Below are 27,964 nucleotides of genomic sequence, written 5' to 3'. Positions count from 1 at the left end.
TGAACTGTGTCCATGTCCCCAGTTCAAGATCAAAGAGTTGAACTGTGTCCATGTCCCCAGTTCAAGATCAAAGAGTTAAACTGTGTCCATGTCCCCAGTTGCAGATCAAAGAGTTGAACTGTGTCCATGTCCCCAGTTGCAGATCAAAGAGTTAAACTGTGTCCATGTCCCCAGTTCAAGATCAAAGAGTTAAACTGTGTCCATGTCCCCAGTTCAAGATCAAAGAGTTGAACTGTGTCCATGTCCCCAGTTGCAGATCAAAGAGTTGAACTGTGTCCATGTCCCCAGTTGCAGATCAAAGAGTTGAACTGTGTCCATGTCCCCAGTTCAAGATCAAAGAGTTAAACTGTGTCCATGTCTCCAGTTCAAGATCAAAGAGTTAAACTGTGTCCATGTCTCCAGTTGCAGATCAAAGAGTTGAACTGTGTCCATGTCCCCAGTTCAAGATCAAAGAGTTGAACTGTGTCCATGTCTCCAGTTGCAGATCAAAGAGTTGAACTGTGTCCATGTCCCCAGTTCAAGATCAAAGAGTTGAACTGTGTCCATGTCCCCAGTTGCAGATCAAAGAGTTGAACTGTGTCCATGTCCCCAGTTGCAGATCAAAGAGTTGAACTGTGTCCATGTCCCCAGTTGCAGATCAAAGAGTTGAACTGTGTCCATGTCCCCAGTTGCAGATCAAAGAGTTGAACTGTGTCCATGTCCCCAGTTGCAGATCAAAGAGTTGAACTGTGTCCATGTCTCCAGTTGCAGATCAAAGAGTTGAACTGTGTCCATGTCCCCAGTTGCAGATCAAAGAGTTAAACTGTGTCCATGTCCCCAGTTGCAGATCAAAGAGTTGAACTGTGTCCATGTCCCCAGTTCAAGATCAAAGAGTTGAACTGTGTCCATGTCCCCAGTTGCAGATCAAAGAGTTGAACTGTGTCCATGTCCCCAGTTCAAGATCAAAGAGTTGAACTGTGTCCATGTCCCCAGTTGCAGATCAAAGAGTTGAACTGTGTCCATGTCCCCAGTTCAAGATCAAAGAGTTGAACTGTGTCCATGTCCCCAGTTCAAGATCAAAGAGTTGAACTGTGTCCATGTCCCCAGTTCAAGATCAAAGAGTTAAACTGTGTCCATGTCCCCAGTTGCAGATCAAAGAGTTGAACTGTGTCCATGTCCCCAGTTGCAGATCAAAGAGTTAAACTGTGTCCATGTCCCCAGTTCAAGATCAAAGAGTTAAACTGTGTCCATGTCCCCAGTTCAAGATCAAAGAGTTGAACTGTGTCCATGTCCCCAGTTGCAGATCAAAGAGTTGAACTGTGTCCATGTCCCCAGTTGCAGATCAAAGAGTTGAACTGTGTCCATGTCCCCAGTTCAAGATCAAAGAGTTAAACTGTGTCCATGTCTCCAGTTCAAGATCAAAGAGTTAAACTGTGTCCATGTCCCCAGTTGCAGATCAAAGAGTTGAACTGTGTCCATGTCCCCAGTTCAAGATCAAAGAGTTGAACTGTGTCCATGTCCCCAGTTCAAGATCAAAGAGTTGAACTGTGTCCATGTCCCCAGTTGCAGATCAAAGAGTTGAACTGTGTCCATGTCCCCAGTTCAAGATCAAAGAGTTGAACTGTGTCCATGTCCCCAGTTGCAGATCAAAGAGTTGAACTGTGTCCATGTCTCCAGTTCAAGATCAAAGAGTTGAACTGTGTCCATGTCCCCAGTTCAAGATCAAAGAGTTAAACTGTGTCCATGTCCCCAGTTCAAGATCAAAGAGTTAAACTGTGTCCATGTCCCCAGTTGCAGATCAAAGAGTTGAACTGTGTCCATGTCCCCAGTTGCAGATCAAAGAGTTGAACTGTGTCCATGTCTCCAGTTCAAGATCAAAGAGTTGAACTGTGTCCATGTCCCCAGTTGCAGATCAAAGAGTTGAACTGTGTCCATGTCTCCAGTTGCAGATCAAAGAGTTGAACTGTGTCCATGTCCCCAGTTGCAGATCAAAGAGTTGAACTGTGTCCATGTCCCCAGTTGCAGATCAAAGAGTTGAACTGTGTCCATGTCCCCAGTTGCAGATCAAAGAGTTGAACTGTGTCCATGTCCCCAGTTCAAGATCAAAGAGTTGAACTGTGTCCATGTCCCCAGTTGCAGATCAAAGAGTTGAACTGTGTCCATGTCCCCAGTTCAAGATCAAAGAGTTGAACTGTGTCCATGTCCCCAGTTCAAGATCAAAAGAGTTGAACTGTGTCCATGTCCCCAGTTCAAGATCAAAGAGTTAAACTGTGTCCATGTCCCCAGTTGCAGATCAAAGAGTTGAACTGTGTCCATGTCCCCAGTTGCAGATCAAAGAGTTGAACTGTGTCCATGTCCCCAGTTGCAGATCAAAGAGTTAAACTGTGTCCATGTCCCCAGTTCAAGATCAAAGAGTTAAACTGTGTCCATGTCCCCAGTTCAAGATCAAAGAGTTGAACTGTGTCCATGTCTCCAGTTCAAGATCAAAGAGTTGAACTGTGTCCATGTCCCCAGTTGCAGATCAAAGAGTTGAACTGTGTCCATGTCCCCAGTTGCAGATCAAAGAGTTGAACTGTGTCCATGTCCCCAGTTCAAGATCAAAGAGTTGAACTGTGTCCATGTCCCCAGTTGCAGATCAAAGAGTTGAACTGTGTCCATGTCTCCAGTTCAAGATCAAAGAGTTAAACTGTGTCCATGTCTCCAGTTCAAGATCAAAGAGTTGAACTGTGTCCATGTCCCCAGTTCAAGATCAAAGAGTTAAACTGTGTCCATGTCCCCAGTTGCAGATCAAAGAGTTGAACTGTGTCCATGTCCCCAGTTGCAGATCAAAGAGTTGAACTGTGTCCATGTCCCCAGTTCAAGATCAAAGAGTTAAACTGTGTCCATGTCCCCAGTTCAAGATCAAAGAGTTGAACTGTGTCCATGTCCCCAGTTGCAGATCAAAGAGTTGAACTGTGTCCATGTCCCCAGTTGCAGATCAAAGAGTTGAACTGTGTCCATGTCCCCAGTTCAAGATCAAAGAGTTAAACTGTGTCCATGTCTCCAGTTCAAGATCAAAGAGTTGAACTGTGTCCATGTACCCAGTTGCAGATCAAAGAGTTGAACTGTGTCCATGTCCCCAGTTGCAGATCAAAGAGTTGAACTGTGTCCATGTCTCCAGTTGCAGATCAAAGAGTTGAACTGTGTCCATGTCCCCAGTTGCAGATCAAAGAGTTAAACTGTGTCCATGTCCCCAGTTGCAGATCAAAGAGTTGAACTGTGTCCATGTCCCCAGTTCAAGATCAAAGAGTTGAACTGTGTCCATGTCCCCAGTTGCAGATCAAAGAGTTGAACTGTGTCCATGTCCCCAGTTCAAGATCAAAGAGTTGAACTGTGTCCATGTCCCCAGTTGCAGATCAAAGAGTTGAACTGTGTCCATGTCTCCAGTTGCAGATCAAAGAGTTGAACTGTGTCCATGTCCCCAGTTGCAGATCAAAGAGTTGAACTGTGTCCATGTCCCCAGTTGCAGATCAAAGAGTTGAACTGTGTCCATGTCCCCAGTTCAAGATCAAAGAGTTAAACTGTGTCCATGTCTCCAGTTCAAGATCAAAGAGTTGAACTGTGTCCATGTACCCAGTTGCAGATCAAAGAGTTGAACTGTGTCCATGTCCCCAGTTGCAGATCAAAGAGTTGAACTGTGTCCATGTCTCCAGTTGCAGATCAAAGAGTTGAACTGTGTCCATGTCCCCAGTTGCAGATCAAAGAGTTAAACTGTGTCCATGTCCCCAGTTGCAGATCAAAGAGTTGAACTGTGTCCATGTCCCCAGTTCAAGATCAAAGAGTTGAACTGTGTCCATGTCCCCAGTTGCAGATCAAAGAGTTGAACTGTGTCCATGTCCCCAGTTCAAGATCAAAGAGTTGAACTGTGTCCATGTCCCCAGTTGCAGATCAAAGAGTTGAACTGTGTCCATGTCTCCAGTTGCAGATCAAAGAGTTGAACTGTGTCCATGTCCCCAGTTGCAGATCAAAGAGTTGAACTGTGTCCATGTCCCCAGTTGCAGATCAAAGAGTTGAACTGTGTCCATGTCCCCAGTTGCAGATCAAAGAGTTGAACTGTGTCCATGTCCCCAGTTCAAGATCAAAGAGTTGAACTGTGTCCATGTCCCCAGTTGCAGATCAAAGAGTTGAACTGTGTCCATGTCCCCAGTTCAAGATCAAAAGAGTTGAACTGTGTCCATGTCCCCAGTTCAAGATCAAAGAGTTAAACTGTGTCCATGTCCCCAGTTCAAGATCAAAGAGTTGAACTGTGTCCATGTCCCCAGTTGCAGATCAAAGAGTTGAACTGTGTCCATGTCCCCAGTTGCAGATCAAAGAGTTAAACTGTGTCCATGTCCCCAGTTCAAGATCAAAGAGTTAAACTGTGTCCATGTCCCCAGTTCAAGATCAAAGAGTTGAACTGTGTCCATGTCTCCAGTTCAAGATCAAAGAGTTGAACTGTGTCCATGTCCCCAGTTGCAGATCAAAGAGTTGAACTGTGTCCATGTCCCCAGTTGCAGATCAAAGAGTTGAACTGTGTCCATGTCCCCAGTTCAAGATCAAAGAGTTGAACTGTGTCCATGTCCCCAGTTGCAGATCAAAGAGTTGAACTGTGTCCATGTCTCCAGTTCAAGATCAAAGAGTTGAACTGTGTCCATGTCCCCAGTTCAAGATCAAAGAGTTGAACTGTGTCCATGTCCCCAGTTCAAGATCAAAGAGTTAAACTGTGTCCATGTCCCCAGTTGCAGATCAAAGAGTTGAACTGTGTCCATGTCCCCAGTTGCAGATCAAAGAGTTGAACTGTGTCCATGTCCCCAGTTCAAGATCAAAGAGTTGAACTGTGTCCATGTCTCCAGTTCAAGATCAAAGAGTTGAACTGTGTCCATGTCCCCAGTTCAAGATCAAAGAGTTAAACTGTGTCCATGTCCCCAGTTGCAGATCAAAGAGTTGAACTGTGTCCATGTCCCCAGTTGCAGATCAAAGAGTTGAACTGTGTCCATGTCCCCAGTTCAAGATCAAAGAGTTAAACTGTGTCCATGTCCCCAGTTCAAGATCAAAGAGTTGAACTGTGTCCATGTCCCCAGTTGCAGATCAAAGAGTTGAACTGTGTCCATGTCCCCAGTTGCAGATCAAAGAGTTGAACTGTGTCCATGTCCCCAGTTCAAGATCAAAGAGTTAAACTGTGTCCATGTCTCCAGTTCAAGATCAAAGAGTTGAACTGTGTCCATGTACCCAGTTGCAGATCAAAGAGTTGAACTGTGTCCATGTCCCCAGTTCAAGATCAAAGAGTTGAACTGTGTCCATGTCCCCAGTTGCAGATCAAAGAGTTGAACTGTGTCCATGTCTCCAGTTCAAGATCAAAGAGTTGAACTGTGTCCATGTCCCCAGTTCAAGATCAAAGAGTTAAACTGTGTCCATGTCCCCAGTTCAAGATCAAAGAGTTAAACTGTGTCCATGTCCCCAGTTGCAGATCAAAGAGTTGAACTGTGTCCATGTCCCCAGTTGCAGATCAAAGAGTTGAACTGTGTCCATGTCCCCAGTTCAAGATCAAAGAGTTGAACTGTGTCCATGTCCCCAGTTCAAGATCAAAGAGTTAAACTGTGTCCATGTCCCCAGTTCAAGATCAAAGAATTGAACTGTGTCCATGTCCCCAGTTGCAGATCAAAGAGTTGAACTGTGTCCATGTCCCCAGTTCAAGATCAAAGAGTTAAACTGTGTCCATGTCCCCAGTTCAAGATCAAAGAGTTGAACTGTGTCCATGTCCCCAGTTCAAGATCAAAGAGTTGAACTGTGTCCATGTCCCCAGTTGCAGATCAAAGAGTTGAACTGTGTCCATGTCCCCAGTTGCAGATCAAAGAGTTGAACTGTGTCCATGTCCCCAGTTCAAGATCAAAGAGTTGAACTGTGTCCATGTCCCCAGTTCAAGATCAAAGAGTTAAACTGTGTCCATGTCCCCAGTTCAAGATCAAAGAGTTAAACTGTGTCCATGTCTCCAGTTCAAGATCAAAGAGTTGAACTGTGTCCATGTCCCCAGTTGCAGATCAAAGAGTTGAACTGTGTCCATGTCCCCAGTTGCAGATCAAAGAGTTGAACTGTGTCCATGTCCCCAGTTCAAGATCAAAGAGTTAAACTGTGTCCATGTCTCCAGTTCAAGATCAAAGAGTTGAACTGTGTCCATGTACCCAGTTGCAGATCAAAGAGTTGAACTGTGTCCATGTCCCCAGTTGCAGATCAAAGAGTTGAACTGTGTCCATGTCCCCAGTTGCAGATCAAAGAGTTGAACTGTGTCCATGTCCCCAGTTCAAGATCAAAGAGTTAAACTGTGTCCATGTCTCCAGTTCAAGATCAAAGAGTTGAACTGTGTCCATGTCCCCAGTTGCAGATCAAAGAGTTGAACTGTGTCCATGTCCCCAGTTCAAGATCAAAGAGTTCTACAGAGCAGCCATGTCTGACCACAGGATTCATCTTTCTAAAGACAAAAACATTCATTTTGTTGTGTAAACAGGAATTGACGAGGCCCGTTCAGCTTGTGTCCAAACATTTTCAGGAAGGTTTGATCTTATCCTCAACTCGATCATTTTCCCTCCCGTTGGGCAATTTGGCCATTTAATCTCCAAACAAAACATTTTTGGTTCTTTACAACTTAGAGAAAGGATCTGATGTTAGATAAGAGACGTAGCAGGTCGAGGTGCAGATATAAGACGGGAGATGACCCTCCAGTGTTCTTCATGTGGGGGTTTGGGTCAGAACCGACTGTTTTGGGTGGAGTGGTTCTGGTTTACTGGGAGGCAGTGGTGTAGAAGAAGTGTTCGTCGGGCCGGAAACCGTAGGCGCTGATGGGTCGGTCTGCAGGAATCTGAGCCGTCAGGACAAACTGATCCGACGTGCTGGAGGAGGAAAGGGACGGAAAGCAGATGTTTACAGAGGAGGAAGTAGTCAAAGTTCTTGCAGAACCACCTGGTTACCATGGCCTGTCATCAGGTCTGCTGACTGTGGAAACACATCAATGTTCTGGGCTGTGCCAGTTCAACAGTGACAGATACCACTGGGAGCACTGGAAACCCCTCATGTTGTGGCAGTTTGCTGGGAATGATGACTGCAGGCTTTGATGGGAGACCTGCAGAGGTAAATAGCATTAGAGCAACAAAACACAGACTCCTCAATCCATTATGGGCGTTTCATCACCGGTAGGTGGGTCTGACATCACCTGCCAGCTGTGACTGGTTTAGTCGATAAATTCCCATCACGGTATTGATCAGATAAACCCCTTCAGGGTTTATTTTTCCTGCTTATTATACTGTTTCTCACCAAAACCATGAAATAAACTTCCCACAGAATTTCACTTCAATGATTTAATCATCCCGTCATGACTTCCACCGAGAAAAATAGTCCTTCTGGTGCAGAACCTTGCAGGCGTTGCCTAACAACGTGTTGGCTGAGCATGACTTCTATTTGGATGAAACCAGAAGCTTCAAGCAGCGTCATTATAAACCATTTATAATAAGAATAAAACCCAGTAAAGCAGAGAGAAAGTGGAGATCCCTGCAGTAAAATGTGCTTTTATTCTCATCTCAGTTTGTTGATCTGAGTTACAGATGAAGCACGTAAGAAGGATGTTTGAACGCAGTCAGGTCCAGGCCCAACTTATTCTGTCTGAAAAAGCTTGGAAAGCTGTTGGGGAGGCAGAAAAGGAGGTTCGAGGACCCCCCTGCCTCCCCCAGCAGGTGGCGCTGTGAAACCACACATCTGATGGTCACCCAGTCGCAGCTCTGGATAAGTCTCATGAAAACTTGATGGGGGGGGGGGGGGGGGGGGGGTAAAACAAGCCAAAAAAAAAAAAAACTGATTGGGGGGGGGGGGGGCAAAGAGGAGGGGCGTATCAGTTGCCATGGAGACGTGGATATGGAGGGCGGGACTGATTTCATGCTCCATCTGAGCAGATGCTGGGAGTCACTGGGACAGTGGTTGATGGATAAACTGGGCTGTGATGGATGACGCTGCGTTTTTCTGGGGGGGGGGGCTCCGCTGCGCGAGCCGTCGGCCTCTAAAATACGAGCTGTTTGCTTTGCTCCGCCAGCGCCTATAATGACGTGTTGTTTTTAGCCAAATCACTTCCAGCGATCAGTTCCACGGCCTGCAGCGTATCCCAGCCCCCCAGGCCTCATCGCCCCCTCCTCTCTGTTTTTCCTCCCCCCCCCCCTCCACGCGCTCCTCTCTGGGCAGAAATATGGCTTTTTCCTCTCCGCACGCTACGGCTGTCAGGGGGGATTTGGGAGTTGAGCTAAAGGAGGCAGGAGGAACAGAGGAGCTCTGAGTCACTCCTTCCGCCCGCCATGTCTGCTTAAACTCCACCTTCTGGTCTGGACTTGTCCTGAGGATCAGTCCTGGTCCGCCTAAACCATCCCTCATCCTGCCAGGATGCTCAGACTGTTGCCGTGTCTCCAAACAGGCTGACAGAAGCAGAAAATAAACGGCTGCTGCAGATAAATAAATCTAAACTCCCAGAAAACTGCCGGATGGATTTTATATGATCAATAACATCAAATATCTACATTAGTCTGGATTTTATCTAGAAGATAAAAACACCAACTGTTCCTGGATGTTTTTAAGGTGTTTAAGATAAAAAAACAACAACCTAAAATTAGACATAAAGGTGACGTACAGCCATTAAAACAGCTGAAACTCTGTAATTTACCTGGAATATTAGTCCCATCGTTCCCAGTAAAACCAGCTCAGCTGCATCACAAACATCATCATGTCCAGGTGAAAATAGAGGTCTCTTAGCAACATGGTAGTGATGGTGATGAAGATGTGATAAATAATGGTGGATTTACCATCTAGAGTCTCTGAATAAACACTACATGTTGTGTCTGGATCGTAAACCTCCTGGACGGAGAGAAACAAAACGAGGATCCTCCACAGGTCTGGGCGCCGAGTTAACCAAATAAAAACATCTCACCTGATGGAAACCCCATCTGCTTTTCCTTCAAGATCAGGAGGACCAGCAGGACCACCAGGACCATCACAACCAGCAGGACCACCAGGACCATCACAACCAGCAGGACCATCAGGACCATCAGGACCATCAGGACCATCAGGACCAGCAGGACCATCAGGACCATCAGGACCAGCAGGACCAGCAGGACCAGCCGGACCATCACAACCAGCAGGACCAGCCAGACCAGCCGGACCATCACAACCAGCAGGACCATCAGGACCATTATGACCAGCAGGACCAGCAGGACCATTATGACCAGCAGGACCATCAGGACCATCACAACCATCAGGACCACCATGACCATCAGGACCATCACAACCAGCAGGACCATCAGGACCAGCAGGACCATCACAACCATCAGGACCACCATGACCATCAGGACCACCATGACCATCAGGACCATCACAACCAGCAGGACCATCAGGACCATTATGACCATTATGACCATTATGACCAGCAGGACCATCAGGACCATCACAACCATCAGGACCACCATGACCATCACAACCAGCAGGACCATCAGGACCAGCAGGACCATCACAACCATCAGGACCACCATGACCATCAGGACCACCATGACCATCAGGACCATCACAACCAGCAGGACCATCAGGACCATTATGACCATTAGGACCATTATGACCATTATGACCATTATGACCAGCAGGACCATCATGACCATTATGACCAGCAGGACCATCATGACCATCACTACCAGCAGGACCATCTGGACTATCAGGACCATGAGGACCAGCAGGACCAGCAGTGTGTAACTGTGATGGACATGTGACCCTCCAGCTGGTCTATGGAGGTTTTCCAGAGTTTCTAATAGGGGCGGGAAAATCTGATCGAAGAATCAAAAATCGGGATTTTTTTGCTTCATAATTTTTTTGTTGAAAAAAATTATAAATTTTTTGTCATTTTCATTGTTTTTATTGATTTTTTCTTCTTCTTGGGCATTATAGCAGCAGAATGATGGTCTGGCTACTGGGTTGTAACTGAAATGAAGAAAAATGACGTGCAGAAAAAAAGTTTTATTTGCTTTTTTTGTTTTTAATCTACAAAAAAAAAAAAATTGTGAGAATCGCAATTTAAATCGAATCGGCACCAAACAAATAGGAATCAAATCAAATTGGGACAAAAGCATATTGTCACAGCCCTCCGTTCTATCCGTCCAGGAGGTTTACAGTCCAGACACAACATGTAGTGTTTATTCAGAGACTCTAGATGGTAAATCCACCATTATTTATCACATCTTCATCACCATCACTACCATGTTGCTAAGAGACCTCTATTTTCACCTGGACATGATGATGAAGACACTTCCTGTCAGACTTTCCACCAATCAGAGAGCTTAAACTGACGGTAACGTCCAATCAGGAGCAGCCAAAGATCAACAAGTGATGAGAAAAGCAGGAAAATAATGATCCTCTATGGCTGGAATAAAGCCAGGAAGACGTTTGGGATCTATTCAGAGACTTCCAGCGGCAAGAGACTACCTGCAGCTCCTGACAGTTTTTCCAGGGGAGAATGGGAAAATGGTCACTGTTAATCTGTGTCTGTCCGACAACTGAGGCGGTCCTGAAACCGTCATGTCTGCATGCTGACTGGGATTAAAATGGTTCCCCTTCCAACAGCAGGCGGACCAGGATTACTAACGCTGACTCTGCAGGACTGAGACCATGTCTTTTCTCAAAGTAGAGCCAGTTCTGATCATTATCTGTCAGAACCATAGACTGTGTATAAAAGATGGGCGGAGCCTCCGTGACATCACCGTAGGTTTCTGAAGAGCTGAATTGAAGCTCGGTGGGCGGTTCCTACCATCACCATCTTGGCAAGGGCATGCGTGTCGTCTCGCCCGGAAAATACAAATATGGTCAAAGAGGTGGAGCTGAGAGCGTCATGGTGGATGATTGACATCGAGCGAACTCCGAGCTTTCTGTAGCTAAGAGCTAACCGAGCTAACCTGGAGATAACAGGAGCTAACCAGCTAACGGAGGTAAGCGGGCTAAAGCTAAGTCACGTTGTTAACCGGCTAAAAACCGCGGTTGTTCTACGTTCTTCTGACTTGAAGCAGGAGATCGGGTACCTGTCAATCAAAAGGACACCCCCCTAAATATAATGAACTTCGAGATTAAATTACTTTTAAATGGGCGAGTTAGAAAAAAATTAACTCCACCCACAGTTGTCATGAAGGTAAACCTGACCTATTAAACCTAAAATGGATTTTTGTACCAGACTGTAAACATGTTTATTCCTGCTGTAAACATGTTTATTTCTGCTGTAAACATGTTTATTTCTGCTGTGAACGTGTTTATTCCTGTAAACATGTTTATTTTTGCTGTAAACGTGTTTATTTCTGCTGTGAACGTGTTTATTCCTGCTGTGAACGTGTTTATTCCTGCTGTAAACATGTTTATTCCTGCTGTAAACATGTTTATTCCTGCTGTAAACATGTTTATTTCTGCTGTAAACGTGTTTATTCCTGCTGTGAACGTGTTTATTCCTGCTGTGAACGTGTTTATTCCTGCTGTAAACATGTTTATTCCTGCTGTAAACATGTTTATTTCTGCTGTAAACATGTTTATTCCTGCTGTAAACATGTTTATTTCTGCTGTAAACATGTTTATTCCTGCTGTGAACGTGTTTATTCCTGCTGTGAACGTGTTTATTCCTGCTGTAAACATGTTTATTTCTGCTGTAAACATGTTTATTCCTGCTGTAAACATGTTTATTCCTGCTGTAAACATGTTTATTCCTGCTGTAAACATGTTTATTTCTGCTGTAAACATGTTTATTTCTGCTGTGAACGTGTTTATTCCTGCTGTAAACATGTTTATTTCTGCTGTGAAGTTGGTCTTTTTAACATGGGAGTCTATGGGGATTTGCTGTTTTGCAGCCCCTAGTGGATGAAGGGGGAACTGCAGTTTTTTGGCTTCACTTCTAACTGCCAGAATCTCCATCCATCTTTCATATATGGTCTATGGTCAGAACATGGAGGCCAAACTAAACCACGTGGTCTCAGAGACCAGTGCTCCCAGTTTGGAGGATGTCTGAAAGAAGGAGAGTTCTGCTGAGCTGCAGCCAAACTAAACATTCCTGCTGGAAAAGGATTCAAAGACGAGAACTTTATCGCACGCAGAGCGCTTTGAGAACAGATGAGAGCATCAACTCTTGGTTTCCACGGCGATTCATCATCTTCACCACGTTTCCACTTCACCGCCGCTGGACTGGACGCCAAACAGACCCAGAGGAAGCTCCGAGTCGCTTTCTGTGACAACAGGAATATTCTGTCACTCCCAGGCTCCGGTTTCATGTCTGGAATGTGCTGCTGGGAGCGGACCAGTTCATACCAGTTCATCCACTGGTCCGCAGAGGCTCAGCCGGCGGAGAGATGACTTCTGGGACTGGCAGAGGCCTGTTGACTCAGGCCCGGCCCGGTCCAGTACCACACATCAGCCAGCTGGGATTCAGAACAACAGCGTGAGAGGGCGGACCAGCTGAAGGGAAACACTCCCAGTTTAGTGTTTCCAGTCTGACACCGCCAGAGTTACTGGACAAAGACAACCTGCCTAATGACAGACCTGGTTCTGGTCCTGATGGAGGTTTTCCTTCCTGGTTCTGGTCCTGATGCAGGTTTTCCTTCCTGGTTCTGGTCCTGATGCAGGTTTTCCTTCCTGGTTCTGGTCCTGATGCAGGTTTTCCTTCCTGGTTCTGGTCCTGATGCAGGTTTTCCTTCCTGGTTCTGGTCCTGATGGAGGTTTTCCTTCCTGGTTCTGGTCCTGATGGAGGTTTTCCTTCCTGGTTCTGGTCCTGATGGAGGTTTTCCTTCCTGGTTCTGGTTCTGATGGAGGTTTTCCTTCCTGGTTCTGGTCCTGATGCAGGTTTTCCTTCCTGGTTCTGGTTCTGATGGAGGTTTTCCTTCCTGGTTCTGGTTCTGATGGAGGTTTTCCTTCCTGGTTCTGGTCCCGATGCAGGTTTTCCTTCCTGGTTCTGGTCCCGATGGAGGTTTTCCTTCCTGGTTCTGGTTCCGATGCAGGTTTTCCTTCATGGTTCTGGTCCTGATGCAGGTTTTCCTTCCTGGTTCTGGTCCTGATGGAGGTTTTCCTTCCTGGTTCTGGTTCTGATGGAGGTTTTCCTTCCTGGTTCTGGTCCTGATGGAGGTTTTCCTTCCTGGTTCTGGTCCTGATGGAGGTTTTCCTTCCTGGTTCTGGTCCTGATGGAGGTTTTCCTGCCTAGTTCTGGTCCAGACGGAGGTTTTCCTGCCTAGTTCTGGTCCAGACGGAGGTTTTCCTGCCTGGTTCTGGTCCTGATGGAGGTTTTCCTTCCTGGTTCTGGTCCTGATGGAGGTTTTCCTTCCTGGTTCTGGTCCTGATGGAGGTTTTCCTTCCTGGTTCTGGTCCTGATGGAGGTTTTCCTTCCTGGTTCTGGTCCTGATGGAGGTTTTCCTTCCTGGTTCTGGTCCTGATGGAGGTTTTCCTTCCTGGTTCTGGTCCTGATGGAGGTTTTCCTTCCTGGTTCTGGTCCAGACGGAAGTTTTCCTTCCTGGTTCTGGTCCTGATGGAGGTTTTCCTGCCTGGTTCTGGTCCCGATGGAGGTTTTCCTTCCTGGTTCTGGTTCTGATGGAGGTTTTCCTTCCTGGTTCTGGTCCTGATGGAGGTTTTCCTTCCTGGTTCTGGTCCTGATGGAGGTTTTCCTTCCTGGTTCTGGTCCTGATGGAGGTTTTCCTTCCTGGTTCTGGTCCTGATGGAGGTTTTCCTTCCTGGTTCTGGTCCTGATGGAGGTTTTCCTTCCTGGTTCTGGTCCAGACGGAGGTTTTCCTTCCTGGTTCTGGTCCAGACGGAAGTTTTCCTTCCTGGTTCTGGTCCTGATGGAGGTTTTCCTTCCTGGTTCTGGTCCTGATGGAGGTTTTCCTTCCTGGTTCTCCTGATGGAGGTTTTCCTTCCTGGTTCTGGTCCAGACGGAAGTTTTCTTTCCTGGTTCTGGTCCTGATGGAGGTTTTCCTTCCTGGTTCTGGTTCTGATGGAGGTTTTCCTTCCTGGTTCTGGTCCTGATGGAGGTTTTCCTTCCTGGTTCTGGTCCTGATGGAGGTTTTCCTTCCTGGTTCTGGTCCAGATGGAGGTTTTCCTCCCTGGTTCTGGTCCAGACGGAGGTTTTCCTTCCTGGTTCTGGTCCAGACGGAAGTTTTCCTGGACACAGATCGTTATGTACCGCCACACTTCCAGCAGACAACCAGAACATCGACGTGTAGACCCGTATCTGGTCAGGCTAAACCCGACTCTGCAGTGACCTACTGGACCCAACTGGTTCTACTGGGACCAACTGGGACGTTTAGTGGGTCCAATGATGGGATTTTTCAGGGTGTCCAGAGTCGGTCCTCGAGGGCCGCTATCCATCAGGTTTTAGATGTATCCCTGCTCCAACACACCTGGTTTCTGTAAAATGGCTCCAACAGCCTATGAAGTTCTGCACAATGACTGATTGGTTGGAGTCAGGTGTGTTGGAACAGGGATACATGGAAGACCTGCAGGACCGGATCTGGACTCCCGGTGTCCCCGTGGAGCTCAGTACCTGCTCATGTATCCGGTCTGTCCCAGGTCTTCATCCTGGTAGTTGGCGTAGAAGTCCGGACTGACGGCGCCGTCTGCGGAGGTGATCCCATCTGGACCAAACCGGACCCGTTCAGAACCAAAGGTCAGCAGCCGAGAAGTTCTGCAGACATTTCTGGAATGTGGTGACGCTGTCAGTACCTGCGGTGTAGAACAGGTCCGGTCTCTCCAGGATGTCCCCGTTCCCCAGGAAGGACTCTGCGTCCTCGTCGTACAGGAACGGTTCCGCTCCATCCAGCTGCCGGTTCTCCACCATCTCCAGCCACTGGCAGTTGTACCAGCGGAACTTCTCCGTCTGGATCTTCTTCCCCCATTCCTCGTCACACTCCTGGACCAGGGGAGGAGAAGAGGACTTCAGGATCCAGATTCCACCTATCAGGTCCACGTTTGGTCCTGAACCTCACTGGGAATCAAGATCAGGTTTAAAGTCTGCCTAAAGTCTGGCATCCGGCCTGCAGCTGACCCGGCCTGCAGCTGACCCGGCCTGCAGCTGACCCGGCCTGCACCTGACCCGGCCTGCAGCTGACCCGGCCTGCACCTGACCCGGCCTGCACCTGACCCGGCCTGCAGCTGACCCGGCCTGCACCTGACCCGGCCTGCACCTGACCCGGCCTGCACCTGACCCGGCCTGCAGCTGACCCGGCCTGCACCTGACCCGGCCTGCAGCTGACCCGGCCTGCACCTGACCCGGCCTGCAGCTGACCCGGCCTGCAGCTGACCCGGCCTGCAGCTGACCCGGCCTGCACCTGACCCGGCCTGCAGCTGACCCGGCCTGCACCTGACCCGGCCTGCACCTGACCCGGCCTGCAGCTGACCCGGCCTGCACCTGACCCGGCCTGCACCTGACCCGGCCTGCACCTGACCCGGCCTGCAGCTGACCCGGCCTGCAGCTGACCCGGCCTGCACCTGACCCGGCCTGCACCTGACCCGGCCTGCACCTGACCCGGCCTGCAGCTGACCCGGCCTGCACCTGACCCGGCCTGCAGCTGACCCGGCCTGCACCTGACCCGGCCTGCAGCTGACCCGGCCTGTTAACTGGGAACACACCAGTAACATGACTGGTTTAACTGGGAACACCAGTAACACGATTGGTTTAACTGGGAACACACCAGTAACCCGATTGGTTTAACTGGGAACACACCACTAACCTGACTGGTTTAACTGGGAACACACCAGTAACCTGACTGGTTTAACCGGGAACACACCAGTAACCTGACTGGTTTAACCGGGAACACACCAGTAACATGACTGGTTTAACTGGGAACACACCAGTAACCTGACTGGTTTAACCGGGAACACACCAGTAACATGACTGGTTTAAATGGGAACACACCAGTAACCTAACTGGTTTAACTGGGAACACACCAGTAACCTGACTGGTTTAACTGGGAACACACCAGTAACATGACTGGTTTAACTGGGAACACACCAGTAACATGACTGGTTTAACTGGGAACACACCAGTAACCCGATTGGTTTAACTGGGAACACACCACTAACCTGACTGGTTTAACTGGGAACACACCACTAACCTGACTGGTTTAACTGGGAACACACCACTAACCTGACTGGTTTAACTGGTAACACACCAGTAACATGACTGGTTTAACTGGTAACACACCAGTAACCTGACTGGTTTAAATGGGAACACACCAGTAACCTGACTGGTTTAACTGGGAACACACCACTAACCTGACTGGTTTAACCGGGAACACACCAGTAACATGACTGGTTTAACTGGGAACACACCAGTAACATGACTGGTTTAACTGGGAACACACCAGTAACCTAACTGGTTTAACTGGGAACACACCAGTAACCTGACTGGTTTAACTGGGAACACACCAGTAACATGACTGGTTTAACTGGGAACACACCAGTAACCTGACTGGTTTAAATGGGAACACACCAGTAACCTAACTGGTTTAACTGGGAACACACCAGTAACCTGACTGGTTTAACTGGGAACACACCAGTAACATGACTGGTTTAACTGGGAACACACCAGTAACCTGACTGGTTTAACGGGGAAACACCAGTAACATGACTGGTTTAACTGGGAACACACCAGTAACCTGACTGGTTTAAATGGGAACACACCAGTAACCTGACTGGTTTAACGGGGAAACACCAGTAACATGACTGGTTTAACGGGGAAACACCAGTAACATGACTGGTTTAACTGGGAACACACCAGTAACCTGACTGGTTTAAATGGGAACACACCAGTAACCTGACTGGTTTAAATGGGAACACACCAGTAACCTGACTGGTTTAACGGGGAAACACCAGTAACATGACTGGTTTAACGGGGAAACACCAGTAACATGACTGGTTTAACTGGGAACACACCAGTAACCTGACTGGTTTAAATGGGAACACACCAGTAACCTGACTGGTTTAAATGGGAACACACCAGTAACCTGACTGGTTTAACGGGGAAACACCAGTAACATGACTGGTTTAACTGGTAACACACCAGTAACATGACTGGTTTAACTGGGAACACACCAGTAACCTGACTGGTTTAAATGGGAACACACCAGTAACCTGACTGGTTTAAATGGGAACACACCAGTAACCTGACTGGTTTAACGGGGAAACACCAGTAACATGACTGGTTTAACGGGGAAACACCAGTAACCTGACTGGTTTAAATGGGAACACACCAGTAACCTGACTGGTTTAAATGGGAACACACCGGTAAAGGGACCGGGAATGAAAGGAGCATTTCAGAGAGGCAGAGTCTCTCAGATGGAAGATGGACAGAGCTTCACCAGGATGAGACAAACTGGGATCGAACAAATGTGAAGCAAATTCAGAAAAATGTTTGTCAGACAGAAGATCCTAAAGATTGAGATAATCAGAAGGAATCCCTGTACGTTTGGAGAAGAGGAGACGATAGCGCCACTTTTCACAGACGTGTTGTTGCATCAGCGTCTAGTCGGCTCATGAACCGTCTCATCAGCAGACATGTCGTTTATCCTCTACTGGGAATAAATATGGCTCCATTGTGTTCATTCATTCTCGTCCTGACTGTTTTTAGACGTGAGTTTGAATCCCATGTTTCCAGTCAGCCAGCCGTGTCCACACTGATCCGTCGAAGCAGAGGAGGAAGAGGAGAGCGTGACAGACTTTTGATTGCCGTCTTCATCCTGTGCAGCTAATAAAAACGTGATCGAGGGCTGTTTTCTTTTCTCTGCCGGGGGGGGGGGCGTCGATAAAGGCGGTCTTTCAGACCCACAGATTAATCATTCAGACACGAAGCAGAGGCGGGCGGGTACTGACAGGTCCGGGTTTCTGTCAGTACCCGCCCGCCCCGTTCATCAGGATGAAACGCCATCACCACTCGGCTCCTCGCGCAGTTGAACATGAATAATCGGTTATTTATTAGCGGCGGAGCTCGTGGCAGCATGAGCTCATCGCAGCGGGGGCGAGGAAGCACGCAACAAGCTTAGGGAGCCTTTTGGACATATTCCTGTGGAAACATGGCCGGTCTAAGAATATCACCATGAATCAGGCCTCCGTCCCACTTGGAGCGTCTACAAAGTTCCTCTTGAAGCCACGTCTGCTTTTGTGCACGAGCAGAGGCCACCATGATCAAAGGCCACGCTTCAGGACGGCGTGCTGGGGAGTAATGACCGCGTGTGCGTCCACGGTCTGCTTTCCGTCTCACCTCGGCTGTCCACCATGTGAAACACTCCAGAGCCCCCCGGCTGCCCTTCATGTGGCTCGCAGCTTAATAGTCTCACTGATAATTTCAATGAAAGGCTTCCTCTGCCCGCTGCGCCGCCTGGCTGAAATCTACAGCTAATTACGTTAATCTGAGGCCTGGCAGCGATCACTCGCTGACCACAGCTGTCAGTCAGCCGGTCCGTCGCCGCTGGTGTCAAATCTGACAAGGCAGAAACGTTGAGTGGAGAGGGAAGAAAAGCTGCTGCCAGATTCAGAGTTTACACGGCTGCATGTTTAGTCCTGCTCTCTGAAGACGTGTGAGATGACGACAGACGTGTCAGAATCCACATGTTAGTGTGTCAGAAGGGATGAAGCTGGAACACACGTTAACTGTTCCTGAGAGAAAACACGTTGCTTTTAGTGAAGAGCAGCCCGGTTGTTCCCTGGTTGGCAGGAAATGAGCTGGATCATGAGACTATGAGCATCAGAGACGATGCTGAATGAAAAACTCCACTTTCTATGTTTGCAGGTGATGAATTTCACCCTTTAAAGAAATTAAACTGTTGACGTGGTTGGTGGAAAATTCTGATTTAGGGTCAGTTTGGTGGTAACCTGCATCATGTTGCTTTGAGCTCAGTTGTGAACACACTAATCTCATTTTACTGGATTATTTTGTCTTTCCTGACTGTTACAACCAGTTCAGCCTCCGGCATCGTCCCAGTAAGGCGCTGGTTAAGAGATCTGAGCAGATACTCACAGAGATGATGTCCAGCGTGCTGTCGCACACTTTGCGGATGGCCACGTTGTTGTCGTGCATCAGGTCGATGAGGTAAGCCGGCACTTCTGCCATCAGGACTTAAGGAAAGACATTTCATTCCTTCTGCGACTTTCTACTCTGGCTTTCAGGTATTTGTCAGTCAGTGACTGGCCAGGAAGCGTCACTTTAAAAACCCAGTAACAGAGATTACAACAATGTTTGCAAATCACCACTAAACACAAACATTGCCATGGTCCAAAGACAACGTTTCTCAGCATGGCGGCTGACGCTCGCATCCGGTAGGAGGTACGTGCAACCGGAGGTCTCTGAGCTGATGGCTGCTCAGTGGTTCCGGAGGGACAATGGAAGACCACCACAGACTGGGTCCACCAGGGTATTCTGGAACTGGTTCAGTCAAAACAGATGCCATCTCTCAGTGAGTCGATGACAGAGGAAGCAGAGCATGTTAACTTTAAGCTTCTTATATCCCGTGGGGGACGAGCTTTTTAAGCTGAGAATACTGACGGAGATCTTTACTGTATGGATACAAGAGGCTAGCTAGTTAGCTACCAATGCTAAACCTGTGTATTATCAGTGTTTACCGCTGAGCTGTGAGAGAAACACCAGCTGCAGCTTGGTGCAGGTATGTAGCTACAGCTGCTAGCAATGCAGGTATGAAGTTTGTACCTTTACCTTCTGCTTATTCATAACCGCATCGCTAGCGGCTGCTGCTTCATGACCGCATCGCCAGCGGCTGCTGCTTCATGACCGCATCGCCAGCGGCTGCTGCTTCATGACCGCATCGCCAGCGGCTGCTGCTTCATGACCGCATCGCCAGCGGCTGCTGCTTCATGACCGCATCGCCAGCGGCTGCTGCTTCATGACCGCATCGCCAGCGGCTGCTGCTTCATGACCGCATCGCCAGCGGCTGCTGCTTCATGACCGCATCGCCAGCGGCTGCTGCTTCATAACCGCATCGCCAGCGGCTGCTGCTTCATAACCGCATCGCTAGCGGCTGCTGCTTCATGACCGCATCGCCAGCGGCTGCTGCTTCATGACCGCATCGCCAGCGGCTGCTGCTTCATGACCGCATCGCTAGCGGCTGCTGCTTCATAACCGCATCGCTAGCGGCTGCTGCTTCATGACCGCATCGCTAGCGGCTGCTGCTTCATAACCGCATCGCCAGCGGCTGCTGCTTCATAACCGCATCGCTAGCGGCTGCTGCTTCATAACCGCATCGCTAGCGGCTGCTGCTTCATAACCGCATCGCTAGCGGCTGCTGCTTCATAACCGCATCGCCAGCGGCTGCTGCTTCATGACCGCATCGCCAGCGGCTGCTGCTTCATGACCGCATCGCCAGCGGCTGCTGCTTCATGACCGCATCGCCAGCGGCTGCTGCTTCATGACCGCATCGCCAGCGGCTGCTGCTTCATGACCGCATCGCCAGCGGCTGCTGCTTCATAACCGCATCGCTAGCGGCTGCTGCTTCATGACCGCATCGCTAGCGGCTGCTGCTTCATGACCGCATCGCCAGCGGCTGCTGCTTCATGACCGCATCGCCAGCGGCTGCTGCTTCATGACCGCATCGCTAGCGGCTGCTGCTTCATTACCGCATCGCTAGCGGCTGCTGCTTCATGACCGCATCGCCAGCGGCTGCTGCTTCATGACCGCATCGCCAGCGGCTGCTGCTTCATGACCGCATCGCTAGCGGCTGCTGCTTCATGACCGCATCGCCAGCGGCTGCTGCTTCATGACCGCATCGCTAGCGGCTGCTGCTTCATGACCGCATCGCTAGCGGCTGCTGCTTCATTACCGCATCGCTAGCGGCTGCTGCTTCATAACCGCATCGCTAGCGGCTGCTGCTTCATGACCGCATCGCTAGCGGCTGCTGCTTCATGACCGCATCGCTAGCGGCTGCTGCTTCATGACCGCATCGCTAGCGGCTGCTGCTTCATGACCGCATCGCCAGCGGCTGCTGCTTCATAACCGCATCGCCAGCGGCTGCTGCTTCATAACCGCATCGCTAGCGGCTGCTGCTTCATAACCGCATCGCCAGCGGCTGCTGCTTCATAACCGCATCGCTAGCGGCTGCTGCTTCATAACCGCATCGCCAGCGGCTGCTGCTTCATAACCGCATCGCTAGCGGCTGCTGCTTCATGACCGCATCGCTAGCGGCTGCTGCTTCATGACCGCATCGCTAGCGGCTGCTGCTTCATAACCGCATCGCTAGCGGCTGCTGCTTCATAACCGCATCGCTAGCGGCTGCTGCTTCATAACCGCATCGCCAGCGGCTGCTGCTTCATAACCGCATCGCTAGCGGCTGCTGCTTCATAACCGCATCGCCAGCGGCTGCTGCTTCATAACCGCATCGCCAGCGGCTGCTGCTTCATAACCGCATCGCCAGCGGCTGCTGCTTCATAACCGCATCGCTAGCGGCTGCTGCTTCATAACCGCATCGCTAGCGGCTGCTGCTTCATAACCGCATCGCTAGTGGCTGCTGCTGGAAAAAGTTTCTTCTGATCAGATGAGACTAAAACTGAACTTTATGGCCATCAAAGAAACAAACACAGCAGCTCTCATTGCTCCGACGGCAGCATCCCACCTGTGTCAGTCTTCCAGACAGTTAAACCTGGGACCGAGGTTCCTCTTCCGGCACGGCGATGACCAAGGAGGTCACTGTAATGCCAGAAGTTGCTATTAGTCACTAACTACACATGCGCACAATTACAGGGGGCAACACATTCTGGAAATCCTCACTAATGAATGGAGGGATTAAAGTTGTTTCTATGGAAACAGATGGAAGGATGTAGGAAGAAAAGGATACGGGTGTCTTTGATGATGACATCTCTTGTAGCCTCATTTAAAACCATCTGGTAGAAGACGTAAACAATCTGGCAGACAAACTCATCGTCTTCCTGTTGGGCTGAGATGTAAACAACAAACATCAGCAAATGTCTGACAACAAGTCATCTGGTCAACAACATTTCATTCACGTAAAGAAGCCTTCAGAAGATGCTTTAGAATCGGTTTCCTTTCTTCACCAAAGCCAAGCTTTTACAGAGAGCAGCGTGATCGTATGAACACGTGAGCCAACATGTTTACACGGAAGATGCATTGACACGACTAAAAAAGGTTTTTCTTCTTGCCACCTGAAGGACAAGAACAAAGTCCTCGCTTGTCATGGAGTATGCAGCAAGCTTTACAGCGTTGCCAACGACTCAGTCTCTTTTCAGGAACAAGTGATCTAATGGATTACCCTTTTTATTATCATGACGTTAAAAACAGCATTTATGCAGAATAATATTATTAGCATATAGCAGTAAAACAGTACTGTACAGCCCATCGCCGGACAAGATGGGTGTGTCACACCACCAGCCTACTCCAGGTAAAGATGGCAGGGTGTGTATGGACCAGAGGAAGAGACGGAAATCTTTTTACAAACAATTAAAGACAAAAATAAACAACTAATCTTGATAACAAACAACAGTGAAATGCAGAGTTTCTGAAAGGGAAACGAGGAAGAAGGACTTTGGAAAGCCGTGGAAAAATCTTCCGCAGCAAGTGGAAAACCCTGAAACAACACTACCTGGCTATCTGGTAAAATCTGCAGTTCTTGTTAAATTTAGAAAATTCTATTTTTATTTTGCAAAAAATAAAAACACACTGAGCAGGAGATGCTGAGTTCTAGTCTTCATCGTTTACAATGTCTCCTTCCTCATCGTGCCAGTCTGGCTTCTATATGGAATATTTGTGTCCATGTAAACTTGGCTGTATAACTTCCTGTAGATCCAGAAACACACTTCACATGTACGTTTAATGTCAGGAATGCGCTGATGATGCAGATACATCCAGAAAACAGGACTAACCGTTGAGCAGGTCGATCAGAGCAGGAATGATTCCAGACTTGGCCAGCATGGCTGCACACGAGTCATCCATGGACACTGTTCCGAGCATGATCACCACCTCCAGGATGAGGTCATCCTCAGTAGAAGCTGATGGCAGGAAGAAGACGACTCTGATCCTGATGCAAATATGTCGCAGGTACACTTCAAAACATCTCGTCTGTGCGTTCATACATGCACGCAGACATATTAAGTATTCATGCAGAAAACACATGACAGAATACATTAATGCGAACAGATATTTTCGGTCTAAATTAATCTCACACACATATTCACAACTGTACACACATCCTCATACCGAAGATAAAATAAATATATTTAATAACAATGTCAAGGCTTTAATCATTCCTTCTATCCTACATGACTACAATCCGCCTCAACGTAGCCTCATTAAGGTCTCAATGTAGCCTCAACGTAGCTTCAACGTAGCTTCAACGTACCCTCAATATAGCCTCAGCTTGGCCAGAACGTGGCCTCGACGTGGCCTCGACGTGGCCTCGACGTAACCTCAACGTGGCCTCAACGTGGCCTCGACATAACCTCGACGTGACCTCGACGTGGCCTCGACGTGGCCTCGTCGTGGCCTCGACGTGGCCTCGACGTGGCCTCGACGTGGCCTCGACGTGGCCTCGACGTAGCCTCGACGTATCCTCGACGTGGCCTCGACGTGGCCTCGACGTGGCCTCGACGTAACCTCGACGTGGCCTCGACGTGGCCTCGACGTGGCCTCGACGTGGCCTCGACGTGGCCTCGACGTAACCTCGACGTAACCTCGACGTGGCCTCGACGTGGCCTCGACGTGGCCTCGACGTGGCCTCGACGTGGCCTCGACGTGGCCTCGACGTAGCCTCGACGTGGCCTCGACGTAACCTCGACGTGGCCTCGACGTATCCTCGACGTGGCCTCGACGTAACCTCGACGTGGCCTCGACGTAACCTCGACGTGGCCTCGACGTGGCCTCGACGTAACCTCGACGTGGCCTCGACGTGGCCTCGACGTAACCTCGACGTGGCCTCGACGTAACCTCGACGTGGCCTCGACGTGGCCTCGACGTGGCCTCGACGTAACCTCGACGTGGCCTCGACGTGGCCTCGACGTAACCTCGACGTGGCCTCGACGTGGCCTCGACGTAACCTCGACGTGGCCTCGACGTGGCCTCGACGTGGCCTCGACGTAACCTCGACGTGGCCTCGACGTAACCTCGACGTGGCCTCGACGTAACCTCGACGTGGCCTCGACGTAACCTCGACGTGGCCTCGACGTAGCCTCGACGTGGCCTCGACGTAACCTCGACGTGGCCTCGACGTGGCCTCGACGTAACCTCGACGTGGCCTCGACGTGGCCTCGACGTAACCTCGACGTGGCCTCGACGTAACCTCGACGTGGCCTCGACGTAGCCTCGACGTGGCCTCGACGTAACCTCGACGTGGCCTCGACGTGGCCTCGACGTAACCTCGACGTGGCCTCGACGTGGCCTCGACGTGGCCTCGACGTGGCCTCGACGTAACCTCGACGTGGCCTCGACGTGGCCTCGACGTGGCCTCGACGTGGCCTCGACGTAACCTCGACGTGGCCTCGACGTGGCCTCGACGTGGCCTCGACGTGGCCTCGACGTAGCCTCGACGTGGCCTCGACGTAACCTCGACGTGGCCTCGACGTAACCTCGACGTGGCCTCGACGTAACCTCGACGTGGCCTCGACGTGGCCTCGACGTAACCTCGACGTGGCCTCGACGTAACCTCGACGTGGCCTCGACGTGGCCTCGACGTAACCTCGACGTGGCCTCGACGTGGCCTCGACGTAACCTCGACGTGGCCTCGACGTAACCTCGACGTGGCCTCGACGTGGCCTCGACGTGGCCTCGACGTGGCCTCGACGTAACCTCGACGTGGCCTCGACGTGGCCTCGACGTAACCTCGACGTGGCCTCGACGTAACCTCGACGTGGCCTCGACGTAACCTCGACGTGGCCTCGACGTAACCTCGACGTCGCCTCGACGTGGCCTCGACGTGACCTCGACGTGGCCTCGACGTGGCCTCGACGTGGCCTCAACGGGTGTCCCCAGGGTTCGGTACTTCGCTTTTCATCCTCTGAACCCCCTCCAAGGTCAGATTGTCCCTCGTTACGGCCTCCGTTTCCATCGTTACACTGATAACATTCAACCACATCCACCACATGATTCACCTCTTCAGATCCATACCATCCTGTCAAACTATCATTGGAGGCATAATGACCAGTAAAACCAGTAAATCTGACTTCATCATCGTTGTTCCTGATTCCCTCACCTCCTACATCACACATTTCCACCTTTCATGAGACAACTCCACCCGGTCGGCCTGCCCCACCGCCGGACACTCAGTTACTTTTCATACCAAACTCACTAAAACAGCTTTCCATCATCTAATGAACATCGCCCGCCGCCCTGCACACCCCCCATTCTCACCGTTATTACATCCTGCATAGGTGTCTGGATCAGCACAGAATTATGACGTTTACATGCACCAACATGGAATAAAAATAGTCCACAGCTGTCCCCAAAGAAAACTCAGAAATATCAAGATTTTTTATATGAAATGTTTAACAAATACTTTACTAGTAAAATGATTTAATGACATATTTCTGTAGCAGACATCTTTAGGTCTTCATCAGTGTTTTCCTGCCGGGTTTGTAGTATCTAAAGTATTTTATTTGATGCTCTGGACTGGATGACTGGACAGTCATTAGGTCAGAAATGACCATATTTATTTGTGTTCTTCCCTTGATTTAAACCAAAAAGGACATCATGTGATAAAACAACCATTTAGTATTTGGTATTTCTTATCAGGCCTGAAGATGACGGAGCGATCTGAGGAAAGAAAAATGGAAAAAGAACATTAATCTGTGACGTTTTAATGGCAGTTTAATGGCATAATGAAGCTGAACAACGTCTGGTGACTCAGCAGATACTGCAAACTGCTGATGTCATGATTTCATTTTGCTTTTTTCCCTAAATGACCGCTTGGTATCAGGAAATAAAGTACTCGAGCAGAGGTCAGGAGGTCAGAGGTGGTGATAGAGGAGGTTTTCTGTCGTCACATCATCCAGCGACACCTCCCTGATAACCTGGTTCAGGAGGGGAAGGTGGAGGTTAAGTCGGGGCGTGGGAGCAGCTGGGGTTTTAGGGAGAAGAGAGAAAATGTGGAGCGTTATCTTTCATTGCGAGCTTCAAACGTCTCGGTAGAAAAACTCCTCACCTGGTTTGAGTTTGTCCTTGAGGTAGGGCACCAGGCTGTACTCCTTCAGAACCAGGGCCCAGTCCAGGTCCGGGATGGTCAGGTTGGCCAGCGTTCCCAAACACTCGATCACAAACTCCTCGGCCTCCTCCTCGCTGATCTGAGCCGCCAGATCTCCAACGTGGTCCTGTCGGCGGACACGAGCGCGCATGAAGCCGGTCCTGGTCCTAAAGGAGGGTTCGCGGTTTTACTCACCAAGAACAAGCTCTTCGTTGGTCCGTTGTGTTGAGAAAGATTTCTGATCATCTTCATCACCAGAACGTCCTTCAGCTTCAAGGCCCTCTTCATCAGCATCCTCAGGCCGTTACCTGAGGAAGAGGAGGAGTTTCAGACGGCGGCGGCGGACAGGCTGGTGTCTGCGTTGCCTCGCTGTTACCTTGACAGATGACCTCAGCGTTGTTCTGGTTCGCCGCCAGGTTGATGCAGAGCGAGATGAGCTCAGCGGCCATCTTCTCCTCGCCGCAGTCATACAGCATCTCCATCAGCTGTCAATCACAGGTTCAGCTCATCATCATCATCATCATCATCATCATCGTTAACCCCCAAACCCTCCAACCCACCGACCCCCCAACCCCCCAGCCCACCAACCATCCCTCCTCTTCCTCCTTCCTCTTCATTCCTCCTCTTCCTCCTCCCTCCTCTTCCTCCCTCATCTTCCTCCTCCTCTTCCTCCTCCCTCCTCTTCCTCCCTCATCTTCCTCCTCCTCTTCCTCCCCCCTCCGTCTGTCCATCCCTCCACTGATTTAACATTAAACAGGAAGAGCTTTGAGCTGAGTGGTGGGGGGGGGGTGGGGGGTTGGGGGGACTCTAGGCCGGGTCTGGGTCAGGTATCACATACCAGGGGCCCCGGACCCCAAATCAGTGGCGTCTAGACTCTCTGGCACCTGCCTCTGCTTATTTACCACATCCAGCCGCTGGAGGCCCCCCCGGGGGCCACAGCTCCCCCCCCCCCCCCACCGCCAGCTCTGCAGCCACTCCTCCTGCGCTCCTCTGCCTGTCCTGCTCAGGTCCAGCACCGAACGGGGTGTGTGTGTGTCTGTGTGTGTGTGTGTCTGTGTGTGTGGTTGTGTGTGTGGTTGTGTGGGGGGTTACAAGAGGATTAAAGGTGGGAACGTTGACAAAGCATTTTATTAACCAACAGGCAAGCAGAAGGAACGGGGGGGGGGGGGGGGGGGGGGGGGGGGGTCCAGAGCTGCGTCAGCATGGCGGGACAAACCCCAACGCCAACCGCCTTCCAGGACCCAGACGCAAACATGATCATAAATCTGCTCCTCACTCACTCAGCGGGGCGAGGAGGCGGTCTGCGGGGCGAGGAGGCGGTCTGCGGGGCGAGGAGGCGGTCTGCGGGGCGAGGAGGCGGTCGGCGGGGCGAGGAGGCGGTCTGCGGGGCGAGGAGGCGGTCTGCGGGGCGAGGAGGCGGTCGGCGGGGCGAGGAGGCGGTCGGCGGGGCGAGGAGGCGGTCTGCGGGGCGAGGAGGCGGTCTGCGGGGCGAGGAGGCGGTCGGCGGGGCGAGGAGGCGGTCTGCGGGGCGAGGAGGCGGTCTGCGGGGCGAGGAGGCGGTCGGCGGGGCGAGGAGGCTGTCTGCGGGGCGAGGAGGCGGTCGGCGGGGCGAGGAGGCGGTCTGCGGGGCGAGGAGGCGGTCTGCGGGGCGAGGAGGCGGTCGGCGGGGCGAGGAGGCGGTCTGCGGGGCGAGGAGGCGGTCGGCGGGGCGAGGAGGCGGTCGGCGGGGCGAGGAGGCGGTCTGCGGGGCGAGGAGG

At 50.4% G+C, this 27,964-nt stretch overlaps 1 protein-coding gene across 1 annotated transcript in view; it reads right to left on the bottom strand.

The window, feature by feature from the left end:
* Positions 1-27,964, bottom strand: part of LOC306759815 (kinesin-associated protein 3-like) — a 66,572-nt gene that overhangs the window by 2,134 nt on the left and 36,474 nt on the right. The window contains exons 12-19 of the mRNA XM_079245554.1: positions 26,584-26,692; positions 26,403-26,515; positions 26,169-26,334; positions 22,900-23,025; positions 21,858-21,956; positions 19,034-19,119; positions 14,743-14,929; positions 14,564-14,654 (exon numbers count right to left, since the gene is read on the bottom strand). Of these exons, the coding sequence (XP_079101680.1) occupies positions 14,564-14,654; positions 14,743-14,929; positions 19,034-19,119; positions 21,858-21,956; positions 22,900-23,025; positions 26,169-26,334; positions 26,403-26,515; positions 26,584-26,692 (977 nt within the window). The remainder of the gene's footprint in view (positions 1-14,563; positions 14,655-14,742; positions 14,930-19,033; positions 19,120-21,857; positions 21,957-22,899; positions 23,026-26,168; positions 26,335-26,402; positions 26,516-26,583; positions 26,693-27,964) is intronic.

This window comes from Telmatherina bonti (genome assembly GCF_933228915.1).
Source record: "Telmatherina bonti genome assembly, chromosome: 8".
Lineage (NCBI taxonomy): Eukaryota > Metazoa > Chordata > Actinopteri > Atheriniformes > Telmatherinidae > Telmatherina > Telmatherina bonti.
Note: the sequence above shows the minus strand (reverse complement) of the source record. Positions and strands in the feature narration are given on the sequence as shown.